Source organism: Branchiostoma belcheri, unplaced genomic scaffold, assembly GCF_001625305.1.
Source record: "Branchiostoma belcheri isolate BF01 breed outbred unplaced genomic scaffold, Haploidv18h27 scaffold28, whole genome shotgun sequence".
NCBI lineage: Eukaryota > Metazoa > Chordata > Leptocardii > Amphioxiformes > Branchiostomatidae > Branchiostoma > Branchiostoma belcheri.
In genome coordinates, this window is record NW_017803887.1 from 1020472 (window position 1) to 1045445 (window position 24974).

Here is a 24974-nt window from a genome sequence, read left to right on the forward strand (position 1 = left end):
CCACACTCCCCACACATGTAGGGTTTCTCACCGGTGTGTTTTGCTAGATGTAAGTCCAAAGAGGACTTGTGTGCTGCAGAATAGTCACACTGGTCACACTTGTAGGGTTTTTCTCCTGTATGGGTTCTCATATGTTGGGAAAAGTGAGACTTGTTAGCTGTTCTGTATCCACACTTCCCACACATGTAGGGCTTGTCACCAGTGTGTTTTGCTACATGCTGGTCCAAAGAGTATTTTACTGCTGCAGAATAGTCACACTGGTCACATTTGTAGGGTTTTTCTCCTGTATGGATTCTCATATGTCGGGATAAGCTGGACCTCACAGCTGTCCTGTATCCACACTCCCCACACATGTAGGGTTTGTTCCCACTGTGCTTTGTTAGATGTTGTGCTGATGCATTTTCCCCGTGCTTTTCTCCAGCTGTGTGGCTGTTCACAGTAAAGCATGACTCGGGCGTTGTCCTAAAACTGCTCTCTTCACTCTCCAAGGGTTTGTCACAAGTTTCATCCATCTCTGTTTTCTGTTTGGAAAGAAAGAAAAATAAAATGACGATCCGGTGAAGGGATGAGCGGCCTCAACTTGGCTGAAGTGATCTACTATCTACTTAGAAAATAACCGAACAGTATTTATTCAGGGAATAAACATAAATATGTAAAACTGCACATTCAAAATATTTTTAGTGCAAATCTTGAAAATCATGTGCATTTTGCACATTGCACATGGGTATTTCTAGACCTGGGCTCTCAGAACATTCAGTCACAAAGAATAAGTTCGACTGGATATATATAATTATAAATGTTTAACAAATTTGACCTTATTTTACCTTAGTATGCATGTGAAAATAAACAAATTCAGGGAATCTGCTAGCCGTGGCGACTCTTGATTCGGGCTTACATTGCATTACCCTCAGCAAGAGTCGTGGAAAGATCCATTGGCAGAACTGCACATTTCCTGTTGGCTGCCCGATGCTCCGTTTTTGACCCGGTTTTTTTGCTGTCCCGAGCTTCCCTACAATATAACTCCACAATTTGGCCGGGTTTGCCGATGTTTTAGATCAGCCTAAATATTCCACAGCGCGACAGAAAAGTGTAAAATAGCTAGTCGGCACAAGCTGGCGCCATCTTGGATATAGTCGGGAATGTCCGCTACCGCCGTCGGGAACGCTCGGTAGCGTCACGATTACCGAAGCCCGACCGAAAGCTCTCCGATTATAACCGGAAAGGCTACCGAGCGTTCCCGACGGCGGTAGCGGACATTCCCGACTATATCCAAGATGGCGCCAGCTTGTGCCGACTAGCTATTTTACTATTTTTCTGCCGCGCTGTGGAATATTTAGGCTGATCTAAACATCGGCAACCCGGCCAATTGTGGAGTTATATTGTAGGGAAGCTCGGGACAGCAAAAAACCGGGTCAAAAACGGAGCATCGAGCAGCCAACGGGAAATGTGCAGTTCTGCCAATGGATCTTTCCACGACTATTGCTGAGGGTAATGCAATGTAAGCCCGAATCAATAGTCGCCACGGCTATGTCCGTTCCAGATTTATTTGACCCAACCCCCCTGTCCGTTCCAGATTTGGTTGGCCCAACCCCCCTGTCCGTTCCAGATTTGGTACTAGTACATGTACCTGCCTTTTTCATATTAGGCAACTACGTTTTTGTGTTTTGAGCGTTAGTGCATGAGTTGACTATTGAAATCAACTTAAAGCTTGTTTTGAGTTTAATATCTTCAGCATTCAACATCACTATGAGGCAACTGAACTAAGCTTCCACCATGGATTTGAGCATCCTATGATTGTATGAAGAAAAGCACAAAAAAATTGCACTGTGCATTTTCCCTGTGAGGCCCTGTGAGGAATATGCGGGAAATGCACAGTGCAATTTTTTTAGGACTGAGCAAAACATTACAGGATGGCCATGATTTTCCAGAGATTACTTTGGGACATTTCAAGTTGAAACATCTCTCACTCTTCTTCAGTGGCACTAAATCACACTTGAAGGAACTAGAAAAACTGTAAACAAAGAGTGAAAGACACATAAGTGTCACTGTTTTTGTTATGTAAATGAGGATAAGGTAGATTATGGTAATACTAATACAACACCATAGGAACTGCTTGTACTGGAGAGTTCTATGGGAAATCCTCCCTTCCAGTTAGTGGAGTTGTAGCTGCGCCTATAGAATAGATTAGGCCTCCTAGAAATGTCTTGAAGTAATCTCCGTGATAATTTATGCAGTAGTAGAGTTTGATTTGTCTTTGAATATTGTTCACCTGGATGTCTAACCTTCATCAGGGTTATAAAAAGATAAGTTTGACAAAATAATAAGCTTGCGTGCCAGGCAACCTGACGTCTCCATGGCCAAGTCTCAGAAAACATGACTTGTCTGGCAAAAGTGTGAGAGTGGGTATTTTTCACCCTGCCTGAGTTCTGTCACGGATGAAAAAATATGACTTGGTAGAAATTCATGACATTATCTTGTTGTATGACAATCTATATACAGTTTTAAACCATTGTCTTTTTATGAAAGAAGGGAGTATGTGATATTTCTATGATGAAGAAATTCAACAGAGTTAAGAATCTAGCTGGTTTGGTGGGGAAAACAATGGGAACCTGTAGGGAGTTTGTTTGTTCAAGCAGTGCCAATTCAGTGTGTTGTGTTAAAACTGAGTATTCCAGGTCCTTTGGCATTGGGCTTGACTTGAGGAAATCAAAGGAGGTTTTGTTTTAAACAAGGAGCTGGTTAACTTGAAAAATCTATTTCTAACCTCCTTGTTTTGCTCAACTGCTGAGAGTATTGGTTTTGAAAATAATTCCAACTAGCCTTACGCCCACACCTTCAGTCCTTCAGTGTTGTAAAGAACATGTTTACTGTACACTAAAAATTAAATCACGACTTATAATTCTTTTCGGCAAATCAAATGACTTTGTGTAAACCTGACTGTCCTGAACTTTTACCCTCGAATTTTATTTTGGACTGAAGACAGTGTGACTTTGGCCTGAGATAATTTAGCATAATCTGATAACACAACAATGTCTGACCAAACAATAGGAACTCATTAGGACATGGAGCCAGTAATTAGCATTTCAATGAGTTACTGCAGCTGGTTGTGTGAAAACTGAAATCCTGGTACACCAAAAGTCTAGTACAAGTCGACTAGAACCCTTGGATAGGAAAAGAACCTAAAAATACTGAAAAGTACTAAGAAAATCAAAGTTTCTTTAACAAATGCAAAATAATTATCCAATAAAGCAGTTCAATTTTAGATGGTCTGTAAAAGATTAAAAGGATGATAGACCAAAATAATTAGTCTCTACCACTAGTACCAAACTATTTACGAGAATATTTGCCAGGTTAGTTTGGCCACCTTTGGGTTTGACTTCTGAGGGTTACTGGATTGTATCCAGAAAGAAACAACCTTCTGCAGACTGACTCCCCAGGCCAATCCTTTGTACCAAAATATATATGCCACAATTCGTATTCCCACAGAAAAGCCTGGTGGAGGCTACTAAATAACAACAAAGCAACAACAAATGTGTCTTATCTGATAAATTTTACCCATATTTTAGTCAAGTATATTTGGCATATGAACTATATGCATTCACTCAGACTCTGGCCAGTCTTTGCTTGCATACAAGGTACATGTACTGAGTACTAGTATCTTGAGCATCTATTACCATAAGCCAGACTGAAAGGTGAGAATTATCCATGGGGAGACTGTTCCTTTCTGCTGTACACAACATAACAATGCAAGGAACTTTGTGAAATCATGCACATATACAGTATGCCCAAATCAGTATTATTACTTAACTTTTCAGTTTGCAAGAAATTTGTTGTACAATTTTTTGTTTCATTTCATTTGTCCAGGGCTCAAAATTCATTATTGGGAATAGATGCACCGATGCAAACAATTGGGTGTATAAAAGATGTTGGGTGCACTTATATAAAACAAGATTACTGGCGTTAAAAAAGCCTCACACAAAAAGCCTTGCTTCTTGGCAGTTTCTTCTGACTTTGAAGAATCACTATCGGTTTCTTCTTCAACATTGGGCTACTAGAATATTTGGCTGCACTCAGAAAAAGATTGGGTGTACAGCTCCATTTTTTGGTGCACCCTGAGTATTTCGAGACCTGATTTGTAGTTTTCATCAAAGCGGGCAAAACAATGGACAGGAGTGAGTGATACCCAGTTCATGTGATTCGTTGTTGGTTAAATACACTCAGGTTCACACTCGCACTTCAATATCATCTAAATGACTGAAAAGAAAATCAAACACAGTTTTTATTCTTTTACAAGTTACAAGAGCATTTGCAAAACAACTTATGCAGTTGACTCCATATTCAGTTGAACCAAGGAGCTTATACTAGTTATAGTTATTGGGCAACTAGATAAAAAGGAACAAAAATGATATATTTTACAGACAAGTTGCAATCTGCACAGTCACCTTACCATGCATGACATATTTTTTTTAGATCAACAAAGAAGTTAGGAAGTTATTATAGTGATTCATAGATGGAAAGAAATAAACCTTGAAGTGTGGTATATAACAACTGAGAGAAACTGTTGGCTAAAATTCAACTGATCCTTTGTATGCTAAACCATTGAAAGAGAATGCCGGATTAACTTGTTTAACTTTACAACACTTGCTTGTTAACTTTACAGTAACCAACTAATTACTTGTGGTAAAAATGTTGTTTCAGATAAATTTTGAAAAGGAAAAGGACTTTTAGTTTCTAAATTAAGATTTCCTACTATTGCATCTATATTTGCATGTAATAAAGAATAAATCTATAATCTGCACTTTATCTTATATAGCAGGACTAATTCGAGGAGTGCACAAACCATCACTATTTACAGAGATGTCTGGCAGTATAAACTTCCTGGCACTTATAACCTGATGTCCATAAGGTCTGACATGTGATTTAGCTGTTTGGTCACTTTAATTTTGAAAGGTGTGGGACAGTTGAAAATTAGATTCGTTAACTTAGTTAGAGCAAATTTTATCTCTGTACTACAGTATGTACATCTTATATAGACTATATGAGAGTGGTATGCATATTGAATCTATGTTTATGATTGTATGAAATATTTATTATGTCCTTTATCCAGCAAAAAATCATTCTCCAACCTTCAATGAAACATCTAAGACTGTTCCAAGAGATATTAAAAAATCCAAACCATAAAATGCTGAATACACCCAATACCCACCACTCCAGTCTGGCTCCAACCCGGGTTAAATTGTTTTACCCAACCCCCCTGTCCGTTCCAGATTTGTTTGACCTAACCCCCCTGTCCGTTCCATGTTTATTTGACCCACCCCCCCTGTCCATTCCAGATTTGGTTGACCCAACCCCCCTGTCCGTTCCAGGTTTATTTGACCCAACCCCCCTGTCCAGTCCAACCTCTTCCGCCCCCCATTCTCCTTTATTTTTTGGAATAGCCCATTAGTTGACTCATCTATATAATTTGTTTTGTACGTAGGTTAATTTCGTTGTACCCATGTATTTGTCTGTATATCTACATGCAGTGTTAGACCTTACGAAAGTCGCTGTACTTTTGCTGTGTCAATGAAGTTCTATCATAATTCATATTTAGTAGATGTAACGTTAGGTGTAAGGATAAAGTTGACTTCAAGTTGAAGTCATACGGTATCATTTAAAAAAATACAGGTTACGACATTTCATCCTCACTTAGTTAGGGACAATTGAAATTTAGTTTTGGGACAGTGCTGGGACAATAGTTATTTTCAAGACCTCGCTAGTAATGTGTCACTGTAATAATTACAATAATTTTTCTTTCCTCACACACTCCAGATGCCACGGTGTACGTTGGAGGTCTGGATGAGAAAGTGTCGGAAGCTCTGCTGTGGGAACTGTTCCTACAAGCTGGACCAGTCGGTATGGATCTCCTTCTTCTTCTTGATACTCTCTAACAACCCCTACTGGGGCATCACTGAGAGGGGGGGTTACGACGGACTATGGCTGCGCGGCCAGGAGTCCGGCCTTAAAGGCCTCCACTGTCTGGGCTTGTACTAACTGTCCCGGCAGCTTATTCCACTCTTTTAGTGTTTGTGGAAAAAAAATCTAAAAGAAAATCTAAAACAGTCTGTTTTGGCAGATATTACTTGATATTTATACTCATGACTTCCTCTGGTGCACTTAGGGGCAGGTTTGAGGTATTGTTCTGTTTGAATATTGATATGACCATGAGCAATTTTGTATAAAGATATCAAGCGAGCGGTTCTCCTTCTGTCAACAAGTAATGGCCACTGGAGGCGCTTTAACATGTCAGAAAACTAGTATTACTGAACACTATTTTTCTCCTTCCCCAGTGAACACACACATGCCAAAGGACAGGGTAACACAGGCACATCAAGGCTACGGGTTTGTGGAGTTTATGTCAGAAGAAGATGCAGACTATGCCATCAAGATCATGAACATGATCAAACTGTATGGAAAACCCATCAGAGTAAATAAGGTAATCATTTTCCCAGTTTTGAAAGTGTTTTGAGTGATAGAGATAATTTCTTACTCTCACCTCTCGAATAAACGTACCGGTACGTTTATTTTTTTTCGCCTCAAAATCCACCCGGTACATTCTTATTTTAGACGATACGTTTATTTCTTTTTTCATAATCAGAAAAGTTCCAGGAAAATTTGCGGTCTTGAACGTAAAATGACAAAAAAGACACCACTTCTCCCAGCCGATAGCACAATAAAAATGTCCGGGTACGTTCTATCTTGGACGGTACGTTTTACTAAGTTTTCAAAATCAGGGCAAGTCTAACAACATATTACCTCCCTTTCTGCAATATATTATATGACTGTACATGTGTCTGTTGCCTCGTTGAGGCCAGTAGGATATAGATTACATACTAGATGGAATTATAGAGAAATGAATTATGAATAAAGAAAAATTTAGACGAGAAATTGATGATGTGGGCATAGATTTTACATACATTTGCTCAGCACCATTTTCTTTTTGTGATGTCCTTTTATATCTAGGATTTTTTTTCTACCATATGAGATACATCACCTAGCAGCTTTCTTTATAACTGCTGACTTCTACGTGAATGTATGTGATGCTTTGTGAAAGTTTAAATGATGTCTAATTTCATTTTGCAACTCAATATTTCCCAGGCCTCAGCTCACAATAAGAACCTGGATGTTGGAGCCAACATCTTCATCGGTAACCTGGACCCTGAGATTGACGAGAAACTCCTGTATGATACCTTCAGCGCCTTTGGAGTTATTCTGCAGACACCAAAGGTAAGAAGACAGTCTATACAGGGTTCTAGCAAGTGCAAAGTAGCGTAGGGGCCTCCTACGCTATGATTTTGACCCCCTATGCTAAATTTCCCCCCTACGCTATAATTTTGACCCCCTACACTAAATTTCCCCCCTATGTTAATTTTTAATACAGCATAGGGGCATTGTGCATTGTATTTCTTGCCAGATCAAATGTGAAAAATCAAGGATACATTGTACATACCTTGTCCCTTGGGTATCCCTCAAATGACCTCTTTTTAAGCTCAAATTTCTTAAAGCTCCGCTTCGCTCCCTCATCATGGGGCCAGTGCCACTACGCTAAAATTAAATCCTAGCTAGAACCCTGCAGTATATGTGCATAATCATCAGTTCAGTGTAAGGAGGTATTCTTACATGTAGTGAGTCCCTGCTATGGAAGTATTGTTTTTGGGTGGCTGAGCTGTGGTTATGTGTGTCTGTCTGGACAGAGTTGCTCGACATGTACAGCATGCATGTACATTGTAGTTGACAATGTAGGAAGCCAACCATTGTATGAGCACTGCATAAATATAGGGACCCTCTTACATTTGTACTATTCTCCTGAATGCTCTTGATCCATGATCTACTAGTATGGAGGGATTTGAGCTGTGCCTGTGTCACCGTTTGCTTGTACGTGTTTCTGTTATGTCTACATGCTAGACATGTCTGAGACACTGTCCTCAACTTAGGTCATAGGTCCCATTAAAGGTTATCTTATTGCCTGTCTTCACTTCCAGTGCTGTATGCCTTTCTGTTGCCATGTTAGCTTGTTAACCCTAACGTTAGACCGCAACATCTGTTATGTAATAGTATGTTAACCCGACATGTAAAATATAGTACACAATGTAATTGTAGTAAACGCATGACGACTAGGCCAGATCTCATAGCTTGTTAACGTCAGACCGCAACATCTGTTATAATAGTATGTTTATCTGAAGTGTAACCGACACTGCTACCTGTTCCGAATTGTTTATGTTCTTGTTGTGAGGGCTAGTCCTTTATAATAGTCTCCAGCTAGTTGGGCAGTCCTGGCTGTATATATATGTCTTATACAGCCTAATAAATCAAATCAAATCAAGTGGGAATTAGCACAAAGACAGAATATGTGAGAAGTTATCGATAGATTATAAGGCAAGAGATTTACAAATCTCTGTTGATTTCAGATCATGAGAGATCCAGAAACAGGAAACTCCAAGGGTTACGCCTTCATCAACTTTGCCAGTTTTGATGCCTCTGATGCAGCGATTGAGGCCATGAATGGACAGTACCTGTGTAACAGACCCATCACCATATCATATGCCTTCAAGAAGGACTCCAAAGGAGAGAGACATGGTTCAGCTGCAGGTAAGGATATTTCATTAGAAGCCAATGTTTTTGCTCTGTTTCTTTTTTCTTGTCCAAACACATACATATAAGGTCATTGACCTGGACCAGAAGGCTGTCACCATGGTGATTGGCGCTGTTACATAGCAGACACCCTGTGGTGCTGGGTTATATAATGTAGCAAGAACTGAGTTGGAGGGGCTGGTCACAATGTACATGTATATATAACACCTAGCAGAAAATAGCACCTACATGTACATTGTAATAATTGCACCTAGCAGAAAATAGCATCTACATTGTAATTATCAGAGCAGTACACAAGGAATTGTTACAAGCAACTGGATAGGTTTGGAAAACTGTCAAACATTTCACGTCGATGAAGGTTAGACATCGAGGTAATACGATATGCCAAAAAACAGTTACTCAAGCAGTTGGATATGATTTTGAAAACGTCAGACGTTTCAGCTAGTATCCACTAGCTTTCGTCAGTGACTGAGAGACCAGAGGGGAAAGCAGGTTTATATACACAACCAATACAACAAACTCAATCAACAGGTTGTGTATATAAACCTGCTTTCCCCTCTGGTCTCTCAGTCACTGACGAAAGCTAGTGGATACTAGCTGAAACGTCTGACGTTTTCAAAATCATATCCAGTTGCTTGAGTAACTGTTTTTTGGCATGTCAAACATTTCAAGTAGCAACAACTACTTTTCATCAGAATCTGTAGCTTAGCAGGTATTTATATAAAAAGTATGAATTAATACGTAAATGGGTCTTAGTAAAAGCTTTACAGCGAACCATTAGACAATATCTGGTCTCACATAGAAGTTTGTAAATGCTCCTGAAGATATACACCAACCATTAGACAATATCTTGTCTCACATAGAAGTTTGTAACTGCTCCTAAAGATATACACCGAACCATTAGACAATATCTTGTCTCACATAGAAGTTTGTAAATGCTCCTAAAGATATACACCGAACCATTAGACAATATCTTGTGTCACATAGAAGTTTGTAACTGCTCCTAAAGATATACACCGAACCATTAGACAATATCTGGTCTCACATGGAAGTTTGTAAATGCTCCTAAAGATATACACCAACCATTAGACAATATCTGGTCTCACATAGAAGTTTGTAAATGCTCCTAAAGATATACACCAACCATTAGACAATATCTGGTCTCACATAGAAGTTTGTAAGAGCTCCTGGAGTCTCACACCAATGTTGTTTGTTCCAGAGAGGTTACTGGCTGCCCAGAACCCGCTGTCGCAGGCAGACCGGCCCCACCAGCTGTTTGCTGATGCCCCGCCCACCCCACAGTCCAACCCACCCATGTCATCAGCACCTCCGCAGGGCGGCCCTCCTCCTGGTTTGTTTATTTATTTGTTTGTTTATTTTGGTTCTCCATTAGAAGATACACATCATTTATTGTTATTAGGCCACAGCAATTTAATTTGTTGGTCCTCGGATTCGCAGCTTCCTTTTTCGGATTAACCCCCCCCCCAAAAAAAGATTCTGGTTCTGAATCAAGTAAAAAAATGCTCTTATTTTGCCACTAACACTAACAGTTGAGCAAAGTTCTTTTCTTCCAAGTTGATAAAGTTTTTTTCAATCTATCAATGCAGTGGTTTGAGGACCAACAAGTTAAATTGGTGTGAGATTTATTAGTCTACATGTACCTTGAGTCCTTAGCGATATGTGTACATTTGTACATGTAGGACAGTATGTCCTGGTAGTTATACCAGTTTACAAAATCATAGCAAAAGCTACATACTGTTTTTGCTGTCATCCTATGGGTGCCGCCATTTTGAATGACACATCATCACCATCTTGTTTCTTGGTGGATTCAATTTTCCACAGAGAAGAGTACATTTGTAAATGTAGTTTCTGAAGTGTTTTCACAAATTGTGAATTGCAGAAAAATTTGTACTGATGTTCTGTAAATAGCATCTTTCTGTGAGACATGTATGATTTTCTGAAGAATTTGCTGACATTGTGGGTTGGTCTCTTTGCAGGAATGCCCCCTCCAGGCATGCCCCCTCCGCCACCCCCTCCGGAGTCCCCCCACCCCCATGCCTCCACCAGGAATGGGAATCGCCCACCCTCGAGGTGGGCCCCCTGGTCCCGTCCCCCCTCCACCCATGCCCCTATGGGCATGCCCCCCATGCCGGTCCCCCCACCCCCCTCATCTGGAGGCATGCCGTCTGCCAGCAATGCCGCCTCTACCTCCGCAACAACATCACAAGACCTGGCCACCACCACGTCAGCTACCAACATGCCCCCTCCCCCCGGGGGGCACCACATGGGACCCCCTCCTGGTATGCAGGGCCCCCCTGGCATGATGCCCCCACCTCCCTGGGGTAAGTGCCCAAAAACCTATTTTTGAGGATATTCTGTTCAATATATTGGGAGCACATTGGCAGAACGTACTGCGCCTGCGAGGAACCCTGTATTTTCACGTTTTTCGGTGGATTTTTGGTCAACGTTGCATCAGAATTTTGCCTGTTGGCAGTGTTGCAAAGGATATCTTTTCCTACATAACATTTGGAAACTACAGACGGGATGTTAACCTTATATGCACGAATATGACCTTATATGAGATGTTCTGCCAAAGTCCTATGTACAATACATTACGGGTTTCGCGCAGGTGCAGTGCGTTCTGCCGACGTGCTAATATGGGGTAAGAAGAATTATTTTTGGCAATGCCACAGGGGCTGAGGCATTTTCCAGTACGAGATTGGGAAATGGTGCTCAACTGTTGTCTAGTACATAACAGAGAATTTGTCACTGTTGCCTATCTTACTGACACATGTATGAGTACTCCGAATTCAAATTTTAATATTTTGCATGGACTTCATTTTGATATAAAATGTATAAAATTTCAAGATTTACTGAATTGTTTGTGGTTTAATCTGCTGTTATTTTCCCCAGGTGGCCCAGGTATGCCTGGCCCGGGTATGCCACCCCCTCCTGGACACCCCGGCATGGGGCCGCCCCGAGGCCCCCCTCGTGGGCCACCCCCCGGCATGATGCCCCCTCCTGGCTTCATGGGAGGTCCACCAGGACCCCCCAGACCTCCACCTTTTGGTAAGTACTTAAAAACTGTCCTCCATTCTCAAAAACTGTCATCCAGTGCAGTTTTTAGGGCTTGGAAACCAGATTTTTCAAGGCAATATTGTAGTCATTTATCTACATACAGAGTTAAAACCACACTATCCCAATGTATATTGACCATCTTGGAGCAAGAATACCCAAAATGCTGACAGAAAATGATTACTGGAAGGGCCCTGGGTTGACTTTTAGAGTACCACCCAGAAAATAAAGGACTCAACATGGGGCTGCCGCTTGTTTCTGCAGTTTTAAATGTTCAAAGTATGAAATACTGATTGAAATGTGCTAATGTGGAGCAGTATGTGGTTCTTGTTTGTTAGTTTGTTTCTTTGTTTGTTTTTGGTGCACTGTTACGACTTGCTGACACTGCTGTATCACCACTTGTAGGTCCAGGACCAGGTTTTCCACGCGGCCCTCCACCAAGAGGCATGAGACTACCACCCCCGCCCAGAGGAATGAGACCACCCATGCCACCAAGACCAAGATAGAAATATGCCAGAAGATACCATGTCTAAGGGGGCAAAGAGGGATGGGTTTTTATTTTTTTTCTCAGTGACCAATGTAGAGAAGAAACATTCTTCACCATTTTGTTATATTCAGTTGTTTTTCTTACTCTTAGAAGACTAGTCTGTCATTCCATCAGAAAGGTATAGTTTGTTATAAATGTAGTCCTTATCACACATTAAGAACTATCCCCCTGAACTAGAGCTGTGTACCTAAACAAATTTTAGTTACAGGTACAGGTACACAGGTTTAGGTACAGGTCCAAACCTGAAACTGTATCTGAAAGATCCAGCAAATAAACATGTTCTTCTGAACTCCTTCCATAATGACAGAAACATGAGTAAACTTGACAGTTAAGTGTAAGTTTTTGTTTATGGAGAAGTCTTATATAAAACATAGGCAAAACTAAGTTGTTTCAGTTATCATTTCCTACCCTGCAACACAAAGTGGCATCTAGAGGTAGCATAACTAATATGCAACAGATCTTTAATTAAATTCACAACATACAATTGTTGTAGTCTAAAGGTTTTTTATCATACTGAAGTTTTCTGCTCAAAACTCGTGGAATATCGCGAGATCTTGAAAAAAATGGCCGACCTTATTTACACTAGTGCCAAGCGCTACAGATTTCTTTCTTTTTATTCCAACATTTCACGACTAGACATGGTGACTAGCGGTCAGGCCGATACCTCGGCCGGTACGGAATACCCAGTGTTGTATTCTATATTCATGTAGTACCATTGCTCTATATAGTAATTTCGTAACGTGTGTACTGAAGTATCAATGGAAGTATACAGAAGAATTTTCTTATTTATGCACATAACCAAGGCCAAAAAATAATTTAAAAAAAACAAGAAAAAAATCCAAACTAAAACAGAACAGCCGTGGGTTGTCATTATTAACCATGTTCATTATATAATCTTACAGCACAATATTTAAAAAAAAGACTTTTTTTAGAACGGGCGAAAATTATTGTGCACGTGGATGCCATAAAAAAACTGAATCAGTGTGACCTTATGTATATGTGTATATGCACCGCGATCTGTGCTTAAAACAACGTGGCAAAATTGTACCGCGAAGGTCTTCATTTTTTTTTATTCCAACATATATTCACAAGACGTGCGTGGTGACAGCACACTCGAGTTTTTTCAACTTATATTAATGCCGCCACCAACACAAGGGGACAATACAATACAGACACAACTCATTTTCACCTGAGCGAAGTGAGGAAACTCGTGTAAAGTGCCTTTCCCAATGGCACAAGATCGGTGACATGTCAGGACTCGAACTCGGAACTTCTAGGTTCCGAGTCGAGCACTCTGCCGCTACGCCACACGGTCTTCATTTGATATCGGCTTGTCATTATTTATCAAGCCTCCAATCAAGAGCGCGCCAGATGGAACGAGGATTAGCGCCTGACATTATTGGTATTTCCACTAAGACTCTTTCAGCCATTGTCTCAAAGAGGGACTCAAGAGCCGCTAATCCTGCCCTGGTGCAGGCTGTGCCCCGGCAAAGCCGCACTAAAGTAAACATCGATCAAAATGAAAGGATTCAAACCTTTGTACTACGAAAGTCTTTTTCATAAAAGATCCTATGCCGTATGGGGGCGGAATATTAAATATAGAACACACTGACCCGCTAGTAAACGTAGAGAAAAGTAGCGGCTGCACCAGGTCTTTCGTGGAGCCTTTCTTTGCTTGAAGGTAGGTTTATATTTTATATAATTCTTCACTTTATTCTATTTTGTAGGACGACGTGTAGAAATATTTTTTATACAGAACTAAGTCCTAGGGAAAGAAATTGTGTCCCAAGTTTCCCGAACGACTGTAGCAAAAAAAAAAAACAAATCGACCCTAGGCATTTTTTTGGCGTCGGTAAGTCCATGAAATTTTCTTTCCGACATTTGAATTTCAAACCCTTGCCTTGTGAAAAGTCATTTCCCACTGTTGTACAAAAACCTTGTGAAACATCTTTCCCTTCAGAAAGCGGACTGAGGATGGGTCCTGGAGACAGCCTTGATTTACCTTGCTAAATTGTATTAGATCACATCAACCACAATCTTTGAAAAAAAAATTACATATAAAAAGAGAAAATCCTAACCTACCTACCCTATGTTTTAGGACTGAAATTAGACGAACAACATATTTCCCGAGGTCTTAGCAATCAGGGCATGGGGTCGTGTTGCGTAGCGGCAGAGCGCGCGACTCGGAACCTAGAGGTCCCAGGTTCTAGTCCTGACATTCCACCGATCTTGTGCCCTTGGCCTTGGGAAAGGCACTTTACACGACTTTCCTCACTTCGCTCAGGTGAAAATGAGTATTGTCCTGTCATGTATTTGTCCCCTGTGTTGGTGACGGCATTAATATAAGTTGATAAAACTTGAGTGTGCCGTCATCACGTCTGGTGATTACACGTTGGCATTAAAAAAAATCAGGGCATGGTGACCCCAAAACACGTGCAGGTTGTGCACGTTTTTCTTTGAGTGCCCCGAAGCCAAGTATGATCGACCTCGACTACGCAGCTGCAAACTGACCGGAGTTGGGTCACACCGACTTAATTTTATGGATGACATCCTCCGATGACCCCAAAGTAGTTCGCACAGGCGAATAAAAAAAAAGTCCGACCAAAAAAAAATGCTACTAAACCACAGGAATACAACGCTGGTATTGTGAATTTGCGGCAAGACATAGCGCCATATACGATTAGTACGGCACATGCTGGCTTTTTGCGGAATTTATGGATCGGCACTGGAGCTTCGGTAGCCTGGGCGCCATCCTCTAGAGTTACCACCTCCGTATTGTCACTAGCAAACTACTGTGGAATATCCAGGTCTAGAGACTCCGATTCAGTTCTACTGGTAGATATATACCCCGCTCGGAGTCTTTTATGGCCTTTTATCGACAGAAACTTCGATAGGAATTTCTCCCGGTAAAATTGCTGATACTAGCGGCAGAGATCCCGATTGTATTCTGGTGGTGGGTTTTAAGACATTCACATAAAAGGCAGTCCAAAGTTTTCAGGTTTAATTCGTGTCAATTTTGATCAATTGATTCACTTAAAATTTAGGAGTTATAAATGTGAAACCATCCTCACGCATTTGTCGACAAAAACTCCGATTCTATTAGATCTCTGCCCTGATATTTCAAAGTTGAAAAACTGCGTTTAACTTTATTCTCTTCAAGGGCGGTGGTAAACTGTCTGTAAAGGTCGGTCCACCATGAGCAGCGTCACAGCCATGACCGTGCCGCTGCGCCACCTAGCGGTTTTAGTGTTGGTTCTGGGTGCAGCGGTCTGGACGGTCCACTCTGCGGCCGAGCTGTGCCAGCGTGACGTCATGTGTTTCTGTGACGCGCGCCAATCAGCTGTGCGCTGCTACGACAAGACTGTCAACTTCACAACCATGATGTCGGTAAGGACGACTGGCAAGACATAAACTTTCTTCTCAGTATGTACGGAAGTACTTCTGGGGATTTGTGTGTCTGTCCAGAGTAGATTGACAGCACGAGGGTGGAACAGATTGACAGGCAGAATGATGAGAGGTTAATTAAAAGGGCGGGCACAGTAAATTGTGAAAGGCATCATGTCGGTACGGTAAAGTTACAGGGTGAATGACTGGAGGTCAAAAGGACAGACTAAGGAAATGGGGGACCGGTGTAAACTTGTAAATCACGAAAACAAAAAAAATAATTCAAATCAAATACACAAACACACTCAAAACACACAGACACGCAAAAAATTTTACTGCGAAGTATAACGTTATATATACCAGGACTTGTTGGTATCAGTCTATTCTCCAAGCAGAGAAAATTCGGCTTCGGTTTATTTTGACATTTATTAGCATCAGTCAACAACCCCCACTTATGCTGAGGTCACATTTCCAAGCCGGGGCCCGGCCGGGCTGTTTCGATTAACGAAAAATCAGAAATTTATATCAATAATATACGCAGATAGTTTCCATTATTATTTTTTTGTGCTTTCTTGTCTTTTATATCATAATTTTCGTTCTATAAGACTGCCCGGCCGGGTCCCGGGTTGGGAAATGTGATCAGCATAACAACAATTATTTTCTCATGTCATCATTTATGCCATTCGTTCGTAATCTTCAAGCAGATTCAGTGGGGCAAGGGGACTTTATATTGGCCAGTCCTGTATCCATTGGCCGCCTGTATCCAACGTTCGCCCCACGGATACAGGCGATCAATGGATACAGGACTGGCCAATATAAAGTCCCCTTGCCCCACCGAATCTGCTTGGAGATTAATCCGTTCGTTCATTACCTCCATGAAAAATGGAGGTATTGTTTTTGGCGGCGTCTGTCTGTGTGTCTGTCTGTGTGTGTGTGTGTCTGTGTGTCTGTGTGTGTTTCCGCAACTTTGTAGTCAGCATAACTTCATAACGCCTTTATGGATTGTGATAATATTTGGTATGCTGATAAGTCTTAGGAAGACAAAGGTCAAGGTCAAATATGGGCCTCCTGGTGGATGACCTTGGTACTGCAGCAGAACTTCCAGTTTTTGTATCTTTGGTCCTGAACATGCTATGGTCTTGAATTTTTGGTAACAGATAGCTTTTCCTGTCAGGAATAAGTGGTGTGGGTTTGGTCCCCCTAGCTGCTTGTTCAGGAACTGCAGGGGACTTTCGGGCGAAATCTTTGAAAGCCAATAAGTCCAGATAGGAACAGCGTATTTTCATCATTTTTGGTGTGTAGGTATTTGACAGAGAGATGTACATAATTAACTACAAATTATGCAAATGAGGACTTCATTTGCATAATTAATGAGGAAATTCTATAATTACAGTGTTTTACATTATAGAACTTTCATACATGTAATGTATGTAACCTATGGCAGATGGAACATCACCAGATACCAATTAAGCAAATTATGACCTAATTTGCATAATTAATGCAAAAAACCTATGATTTCTCAATGGTGAATGATGGGAATGTCATACTTGGGACGTCTTAAAGTTAATCAAAAGTTAACATCACGATGCATATATTATGTTAATGCAGAGGTCATTTGCGTAATTAAAGAAGAAATTTACATTTACATATCAAGCCCATATTTCATGGAGGTATGAGATCTCGGAACTCTTGTTCACCAGGTTGTGCCGAACGGTACGAACCACGTGTTTGTTACCTTCTCCAACCTGACGACGTTCCGCGGCGGGACTGCCGGCTACCCGGCCGGCCTGGTGTGGTTAGAACTCCCGCTCAACAACATCACCTCCGTCACGCCGGGTGCCTTCAGCGGGCTCGGCAGTCTCACCAAGCTGCGTCTGTCAGCTAACAAACTCTCGTCTCTCTCACGCGACATGTTCTCTGGCATGCCGAGCTTGGAGAGGCTGGAGGTATGTGTGTTTGTTTGTTTGTTTGTTTGTTTGTTTGTTTGTTTGTTTGTTTGTTTGTTTGTTTGTTTAAAAGGGAGCTCTTGTCCTATTGAAAATATAGGCAAATATGCATATCAGGACCTCGCATATTTAACATACTAAAACCCAACTAATGGTGATTAACAACAAACTTTTTGGGAGTTGAGAACATAAAGCAATTCAGGGTTAAACTGGTTGATCATTGTATGTACAATGTTGTAAATAAGCATATTGTACTTTTGTATCACGCTGATTTAAAAAAGAAGATTCAATTCGATTGATTGATTGATTGATTGATTGATTGATTGATTGATTGACAATGTTTCATGTTGTACTTCAGGTGTGGGGTAACGTCATCACCATGGTGTCAGACGACACTTTCAGCGACCTGAGGAACCTGACGCACTTGGACCTACAGATCAACAATTTGGTGTCCGTTCCCTGCGCCGCCTGGCGACATCTGTCCAAACTGCAGGACCTGCGGTTGTCCCGAAATCCGCTAAGACACATCCCTCCGAAATGTTTCTCCAGCCTCGAATCTTTAGAAATTCTGCATCTCAAGAACATGGAGCTGGTGTACTTGGCTAAAGACACTTTCCTTGGGCTTGAAAGTCTTGAAATACTGGCCCTTGGATGGAACAACATTTACTCTATCGATGACATGGCTTTTAGTCGGCATCCGAACCTACAATCTATATCTCTCAACTACAATAACCTCAGCGCGGTTCCAAAGTCGGTCTGGGGCAATCTGTCCACCCTTGCTGACTTGGACTTGACCTTTAACCCTATCCGCACGCTGGCCTCGGATGCCTTCGCGCCTTTGAAAACGATCGCTCGGCTCCGTCTCGGCAACGCCGAACTCTCCCGAATACACGACGACGCCTTCCGAGGGCTGGACGAGGTGGCCGAGCTTCGGCTTGAGAATAACGAGTTGCAGACGCTACCGGAGAATTTGTGCGGACTGGTTTTTAACTCGGTGACGCTTGCAGGCAACCCCTGGTCGTGTGACTGCCGTCTGAAGGAACTTAAAGTTTGTAAAACTGGCGGTTTTACCGACCGTATTCTGTGCGAGTCACCACAGAGACTGAAGAACTCAAAGATGTCCGATGTGTCGGTAGGGGACTTGGTCTTACAATGTCAGAGTCCTTCGATTCAAACCGCGCCAAGGCAGTTGATGATTGCGGAGGGGGAGAGGGTAGAGCTCGGCTGTACTGCGTCCGGGTTTCCAGAGCCGACGTTGCAGTGGCAGCGATTAACAAAAGGTCAGGGACTGGTAGTGGGGGAAGGAGGTTCTCTTGTCATCCCTGCTTTCACTCGAAACGATTCGGGCGTCTACATCTGCACGGCGAGCAACTACGTCGGCAAGGACTTTGTCGTCGTTCACCTGTCCGTCTCGTATGCAAGAGCGCCCCCTCCCGACTTTATGAGGAACGACACAAACAACAGGTTGGCAACATCACGTCCATTCACGACTAAAACAAACCCCAATCGTAGCAAAACCAACTCTGATACAGAGCGCCCCCAAGCTGTGAACACAGGTGAAAACGACATAAAAAAGGTGGAAACGCCAGTAAAATTGACCCCAAGCTCAAGAGAACTGACCCCCCGCGAAGAAAATAGGACCCCGAAGACAGGACGTCCGGCTGAAGTATCCTGTGGCGCTGGTGACTCTGGGTACGCGACTCTCCAGGCGGTGGTGACGTCAGTGGTCATCAGTGTTCTCGGGACCATGGTACTGTGCGGCGTCTCCTCTAGGCTTTTGAAGTGGTGCAGACGGAAACAGGTGCATTGAAATCTCAAATCTGTTTCTTTTCTACAAACAGTACTCGAACAAACGAGTCACTTGCAAAACGTTATAAGCTATAGATTCGGGAGAAACTGTGGCAGTACTGTACAAGAGGTACAGATGCGGAGCAAAATGAAAAAGTTTATACTTTCAAATGCTCTCATATTACAGTCAGAATGATCGGTCAAAATGTCATAAGCACATGTCAAGTGCAATGAACTTAATACTAGTAGATTGACAGCACGTGGTTGGTGGAAGATTGACAAGCAAAATTACAAGAGGTTAAAAAAGGTGAAATTGAAGCTTACGAAAACCTAAAGCACTTACCAGGAGTCTGAAATCTCCGATTTGTTGTTAAGTATTAAATCAAATAATTAACCAGCTCTTTTCTTTCCTTCCTTTTCTAGGGACGTGCAAAGTCACTTCAGGTGAAGCTGACCTCCTTCGTCCCCAGAGGAAACGAGCGCCATTCACCCAAGGAGCTCCGCCCCCTTCCCATGAGGCACCTGGAGCTGAGTACCCGTCACAGTACGCACAGCACCATGGACCTGCTGGCCCCCTCCCTGGGTAGATCTCCCAGCAGGCCTAGGGGCATGGCACTGACCAACGCAGCCTTCCCAACCGACAGGGTGTGACGGCCAATTTAGGGAAAGATAGAGGACTATACGCCAAAAAGCAGTTCAGTTCAGTTTACAAGTACGATACCCTTTAGCTCGTTAGGGATAATCTTCCAGGGCTCATTACACATTACACACACAGTACAAATATAAACATATGACTACAAATTTACATACACGTTGAGGTCACACGTCAGACAAGGTACTAATTATAGCTAAAATCATTGAACCAGTTACTCATGACAAGCAACGCATTCCATAGACAGTTAGATAGTTGTGTTTTTTTCTCAAATATTTTGTTAGACTTATCGTCTTTACTTTTTAATTCGGTATCATATATTCCAATGATAAAATCAAGGAAGGATCAATTAATCAAATGCAATTTTTGTCGTTCAGCAATTTACCGTAGTGATGCACACAAAGACACCACTATTCTCCAATGTAGCCATTCTATAGCACAAATACATTAGAACATTGGCACTACAGGTAAGGAAAATAAGTCGCTGCTGTAACTTCAGTCTGTCTCTAAAATGTCTGTTTAGTTCTTTTTTTTTTTTTTACTTCAGAATTCACCTCAAAACAAGGCTCGTGAGAGCCACTTAAGTGTTTTGGGTTACAGTGATGACTGCGTGGTCAGATATTTGTTCACCCTTGATTTAAACCGTTGGAGGTTGTAATTAGCGGTGAAACATTCACGGGGAAGCTTGTTCCACAGTGAAGTGGTTCTGGGGAAGAAACTGTCAGCATGAAATTTTCTCTTGACTGATGGACTATTGAGGAAGAAAGGGTGATTTTCTGCTGTTGAGGTGGCTAAGCGTGTTCTTGCAGAGAATGTTCTTACGCGAGAACTCGATCCAGGGCTATGTTTTCTATGTTGTTGTTTATAATTTTTTTTAGTACCCAGTCTAAAAATTGTGAGTGAGTGAGTGAGTCCAAAAAGTGAGTCTAAAAATTGCTTGTACAATTTTAGTCAGCAAAAAGAACATCAAAATAAACCAACAAGATAATGAGAGTCTTGAATCAGTAGTGGTGAGTCCCGCCTGTCGCCTATGGACGTCCTGAAAAAAGGATAAGAATTATCAGGGATGAGCTGTGGAATGTTTTAGTTCAGTGACAAGAGCAATGATGGTTTGCGCCTTATCCTAATGTGTAGTTAATCTGTACCATGTTTACAATAGATGGCAATTAAGCAACGTTTTAGGAAATATAAGAGAGGATACAATAAGTACCTGGAGCAGTCTGGCATATGAAGTTAATGATCCTGTCGCAGTCATAGTCGTTCCACTTGTCTTTGAGATAAACGCAATCTTCGCCACTCCAGTTGCCGTCCGGTTGTCCCGTGCCCCAGGAGCTGTACGGCCCGAGTGCAGAACCGTCCACCCACTCAAACTTTCCCTCTTCGCGCTGATCGTGCAGGCCGATCCAGAAGAGCCACCCGTTTCTCAAGGACTTGTACAGGGGGACCAGGAAGGCGTTGGTGTCAGCGTCTCGGGGCATGGCGAGGGTGCCGCCGTCTTCGCTACAGGCCGCCGCCGCCTCGCTGAAGTTCTTGAGTGTGTTGAAGGCCTTGTAGCAGATTCCACGGTACATTGTGTAACCTACAGGACAAGATGCTGGAAAACAAAGCTTGTATCAGTAACATGGATGGGTCATATAAAAGTCATATCAGCAACGTAAGTGCAATATATGCTCAATCAACAATAAATATAACGTACCCTCGGGTTTGTAGTTTTGTTTTAAAAGCACATGAAAGAAATTACAAGACTGCGATGACGGCGCACTCAAGTTAATACTACTTGTATAACCGCCGGGATCGAACATAGAATAATTAACAAATAGTAAAAATGGCAAATACATGTGAACAGACAATAAAAATCAGAAATAATGGGGACAACTTGAATATAATTAAATGCGCTGGTCCTAACCCCCATGCCCATGACATTTCAGCGGATAGGACTCAAATGCAGTGTGCTAAATGTTGTAAAGCAGGAGGGTCTGAATTGGTTACTTTTAGACACACACACGCACACACACACACTCACACACACACACACACACACACACACACACACACACACACACACACACACACACGAGCGCACACACACACACACGCGCGTACACATACACACACACACACGCGCGCGCGCGCGCGCGCGCACTCACACACATGCACAAATACACGCACACATACACGCACATACACATACACACATACTGACACACAGACACGAGGGAGGCACACACTCACACACACACGCACACACACACACACACACACACACACACACACAGATTATGGTGTCCCGCATTGCCTGTTTTTAACTAATATTGATCACAAATAGACCAAAATAAAGAGTCAACATAGCAACTGAAAACCAATTTACGTAAAGTCTTCCTGATGTCGTGAAGACGCTGTTCCAGGGCGGCGGTTCGGTTTCGCTCGCTGTCCAGGTCACGTTTTAAGGCGTCAACAGTGGTGGACAGTTGACGCATGCCGTATTGGTCGCGTTTCAAGGCGTCAACAGTGGTGGACAGTCGGCGAAGGTCTTCATGGTCACGTTTCAAGGCGTCAACAGTGGCGGACAGTTGGCTTATGTCGTATTGGTCGCGTTTCAAGACGTCTTGGTCGCGTTTCAAGGCGTCAACAGTGATGGACAGTTGGTGTATGCCCTCTTGGTCGCGTTTCAAGTTGTCAACAGTGGCAGACAGTTGTCGCATGTCGTATTGGTCGCGTTTCAAGGCGTCTTGGTCGCGCTCCAAGGCGTCAACAGTATTGAACAGTTGGTGTATGTCGTCTTGGTCGCGTTTCAAGTTGTCAACAGTGGCAGACAGTTGGCGCATGTCGTATTGGTCGCGTTTCAAGGCGTCTTGGTCGCGCTCCAAGGTGTCAACAGTAGTGAACAGTTGGTGTATGTCGTCTTGGTCGCGTTTCAAGGCGTCAACGGTAGTGAACAGTTGGTGTATGTCGTCTTGGTCACGTTTCAAGGCGTCAACAGTGGCGGATAGTTGGCTTGTGTCGTATTGGTCGCGTTTTAATGCGTCAACAGTGGTGGACAGTTGGCTTATGTCGTATTGGTCGCGTTTCAAGGCGTCTTGGTCGCGTTTCAAGGCGTCAATAGTGATGGACAGTCGGTGTATGCCGTCTTGGTCGCGTTTCAAGTTGTCAACAGTGGCGGATAGTTGGCTTATGTCGTATTGGTCGCGTTTCAAGGCGTCTTGGTCGAGTTTCAAGGCGTCAACAGTGATGGACAGTTGGCGTAGGCCCTCTTGGTCGCGTTTCAAGGCGTCAACAGTGGCGGATAGTTGGCTTATGTCGTATTGGTCGCGTTTCAAGGCGTCTTGGTCGCGTTTCAAGGCGTCAACAGTGATGGACAGTTGGCGTAGGCCCTCTTGGTCGCGTTTGAAGTTGTCAACAGTGGCGGACAGTTGCCGCATGTCGTATTGGTCGCGTTTCAAGGCGTCTTGGTCGCGCTCCAAGGTGTCAACAGTATTGAACAGTTGGTGTATGTCGTCTTGGTCCCGTTTCAAGGCGTCGACAACAGTCGTCGACAATTGAGAAATTTCCTACGAACGTGTATACTAGTACGTACGTCAGAATACCGAACGTAAAAACGAACTATAAAAAACAGCAAATATTTTCGTACCTTTTTAAAAACAGAATGTGATGAGAATGAGAAAAAATAGCAGGGCAACAAGCTTGACGGTAAAGACTGTTACCTCTTTGTTGCTGATCGTCAGAGGGGCGAGTCCCACGGCACCCAAGCTCAGTAGCACGGCGATGCCGGCGGCTAGGCAGCTTCGGCGGGCGCGGAGGAAGCTACAGACACCACGGCGGCCGCTCGCTCCACCCGGATACGAGTGGTCTGGTGGGAAAAGCATACTTTGCTCTGGTTATCGTCAACATACCAAATTAACATCAACAGATCGAGGCCAGGCATTGAGCATTTTATCCTTAAGTAAGGACTCCTTAATTCACATTATTTATGCATAGTGATGCTCTGTTTTAACTAACTATACACATGTCACAAGTATGAAATTCCTATAACCTACCACCGAGGAACAATCGCATCAGAAACACAACGATTTTCCTAGTCCGGAGGCCCGTTGTTGCGGCAACAGTGTTCCTTTGACGAAGCTGTGAAATCCACCGGTGCGAGACGTTCGCGCTGATAAATTTTAGATGCGGAACGTGATTCTTGTTGTCATAAGATTTACCTATATAACAAACTATGCAATAGTCGGTAAGCTATCATATACCCTTAGAATATTTTCTTCTGATAGAACAAGTATCCACCGTATGTAAAAGACAGACTCAAAGTGGGGTCGTGTGCGCGACTCGGAACCTACAGGTCCCGGGTTCGAGTCCTGACATGCCACCGATCTTGTGCCCTTGGGAAAGGCACTTTACACGACTTTCCTCACTTCGCTCAGGTGAAAATGAGTATTGTCCTGTCATGTATTTGTCCCCTGTGTTGGTGGCGGCATTAATATAAGTTGATAAAACTTGAGTGTGCCGTCACCACGTCTGGTGATTACATGTTGGAATAAAAAAAAGCTCGGGTTACCTGCAGACGTGTACGCTGCGTAACGTTCCACGTTATCGGCTTCTACGTAGTACGTGTGTGAAGATGTTGCCTGATCTTCCCGCTGCTCGTCAGAAGCGCCGTTGCCATGGCGGACACGCCCGCGTGAACCACTCTGATTGACATAACGGGGTTGGGGTGGCGGTCCGCTGGTTTGGCGGGTGTCGGGGCCGGACACAGGCGACCGGACAGGCTCTGCCTGCTCGTGCATTTAGACTATGCAGACAGCAGGTACGCAGTACAACAACCAACGCCAAGGTGCATGTATATAGACAAGGATGTCAAGATTAGTCTGAGAAGTAAGGCTACCTTTGCCCATATATGGGGGCCGTGGTGTGACGTATTGTGTCTGGTATTTTGTTTTTCTGCAAGAGCTAGACTAAT

The 24974-nt window shown here is 42.9% G+C and overlaps 3 protein-coding genes across 3 annotated transcripts in view; 2 read left to right on the plus strand and 1 right to left on the minus strand.

Annotated features, from left to right (window-relative positions):
- LOC109472731 (splicing factor 3B subunit 4-like) overlaps window positions 1–13053 on the plus strand; it is a 14252-nt gene extending 1199 nt beyond the window's left edge. Inside the window, 10 exon segments of the mRNA XM_019772583.1 lie at window positions 5812–5895; window positions 6330–6475; window positions 7138–7266; window positions 8448–8628; window positions 9851–9982; window positions 10629–10668; window positions 10670–10755; window positions 10758–10973; window positions 11545–11700; window positions 12112–13053. Coding sequence (XP_019628142.1) covers window positions 5812–5895; window positions 6330–6475; window positions 7138–7266; window positions 8448–8628; window positions 9851–9982; window positions 10629–10668; window positions 10670–10755; window positions 10758–10973; window positions 11545–11700; window positions 12112–12212 — 1271 coding nt within the window. The 3' untranslated portion in view covers window positions 12213–13053.
- Window positions 13054–15448: 2395 nt separating this feature from the next.
- LOC109472531 (leucine-rich repeat and immunoglobulin-like domain-containing nogo receptor-interacting protein 2) lies at window positions 15449–20022 on the plus strand. The gene is made up of 4 exons (XM_019772313.1): window positions 15449–15640; window positions 17338–17583; window positions 17942–19333; window positions 19795–20022. The coding sequence occupies exons 1-4, from the start codon at window positions 15449–15451 to the stop codon at window positions 20020–20022; spliced, it is 2058 nt and encodes a 685-aa protein (XP_019627872.1).
- A 1029-nt stretch (window positions 20023–21051) lies between these two features.
- On the minus strand, window positions 21052–24801 carry LOC109472532 (C-type lectin domain family 4 member F-like). Its single transcript, XM_019772314.1, has 5 exons — window positions 24573–24801; window positions 23725–23870; window positions 22392–23571; window positions 21234–21617; window positions 21052–21062 (listed from the first exon to the last, which is right to left on the minus strand). The coding sequence occupies exons 1-5, from the start codon at window positions 24799–24801 to the stop codon at window positions 21052–21054; spliced, it is 1950 nt and encodes a 649-aa protein (XP_019627873.1).
- Between the last annotated feature and the right edge of the window lie 173 nt (window positions 24802–24974).

Coding starts and splice junctions, on each gene's coding strand:
- LOC109472531 (XM_019772313.1), top strand. CDS start 15,449: ATGAGCAGCGTCACAGCCATGACCGTGCCGCTGCGCCACCTAGCGGTT. Junction 15,641..17,337: donor ACTTCACAACCATGATGTCG/GTAAGGACGACT, acceptor CTTGTTCACCAG/GTTGTGCCGAACGGTACGAA. Junction 19,334..19,794: donor TCAGTGTTCTCGGGACCATG/GTACTGTGCGGC, acceptor TTCCTTTTCTAG/GGACGTGCAAAGTCACTTCA.
- LOC109472532 (XM_019772314.1), bottom strand. CDS start 24,801: ATGCACGAGCAGGCAGAGCCTGTCCGGTCGCCTGTGTCCGGCCCCGAC. Junction 23,871..24,572: donor CGCAGCGTACACGTCTGCAG/GTAACCCGAGCT, acceptor TTTTCCCACCAG/ACCACTCGTATCCGGGTGGA. Junction 21,618..22,391: donor CGACATCAGGAAGACTTTAC/GTAAATTGGTTT, acceptor TTTGTTTTCCAG/CATCTTGTCCTGTAGGTTAC.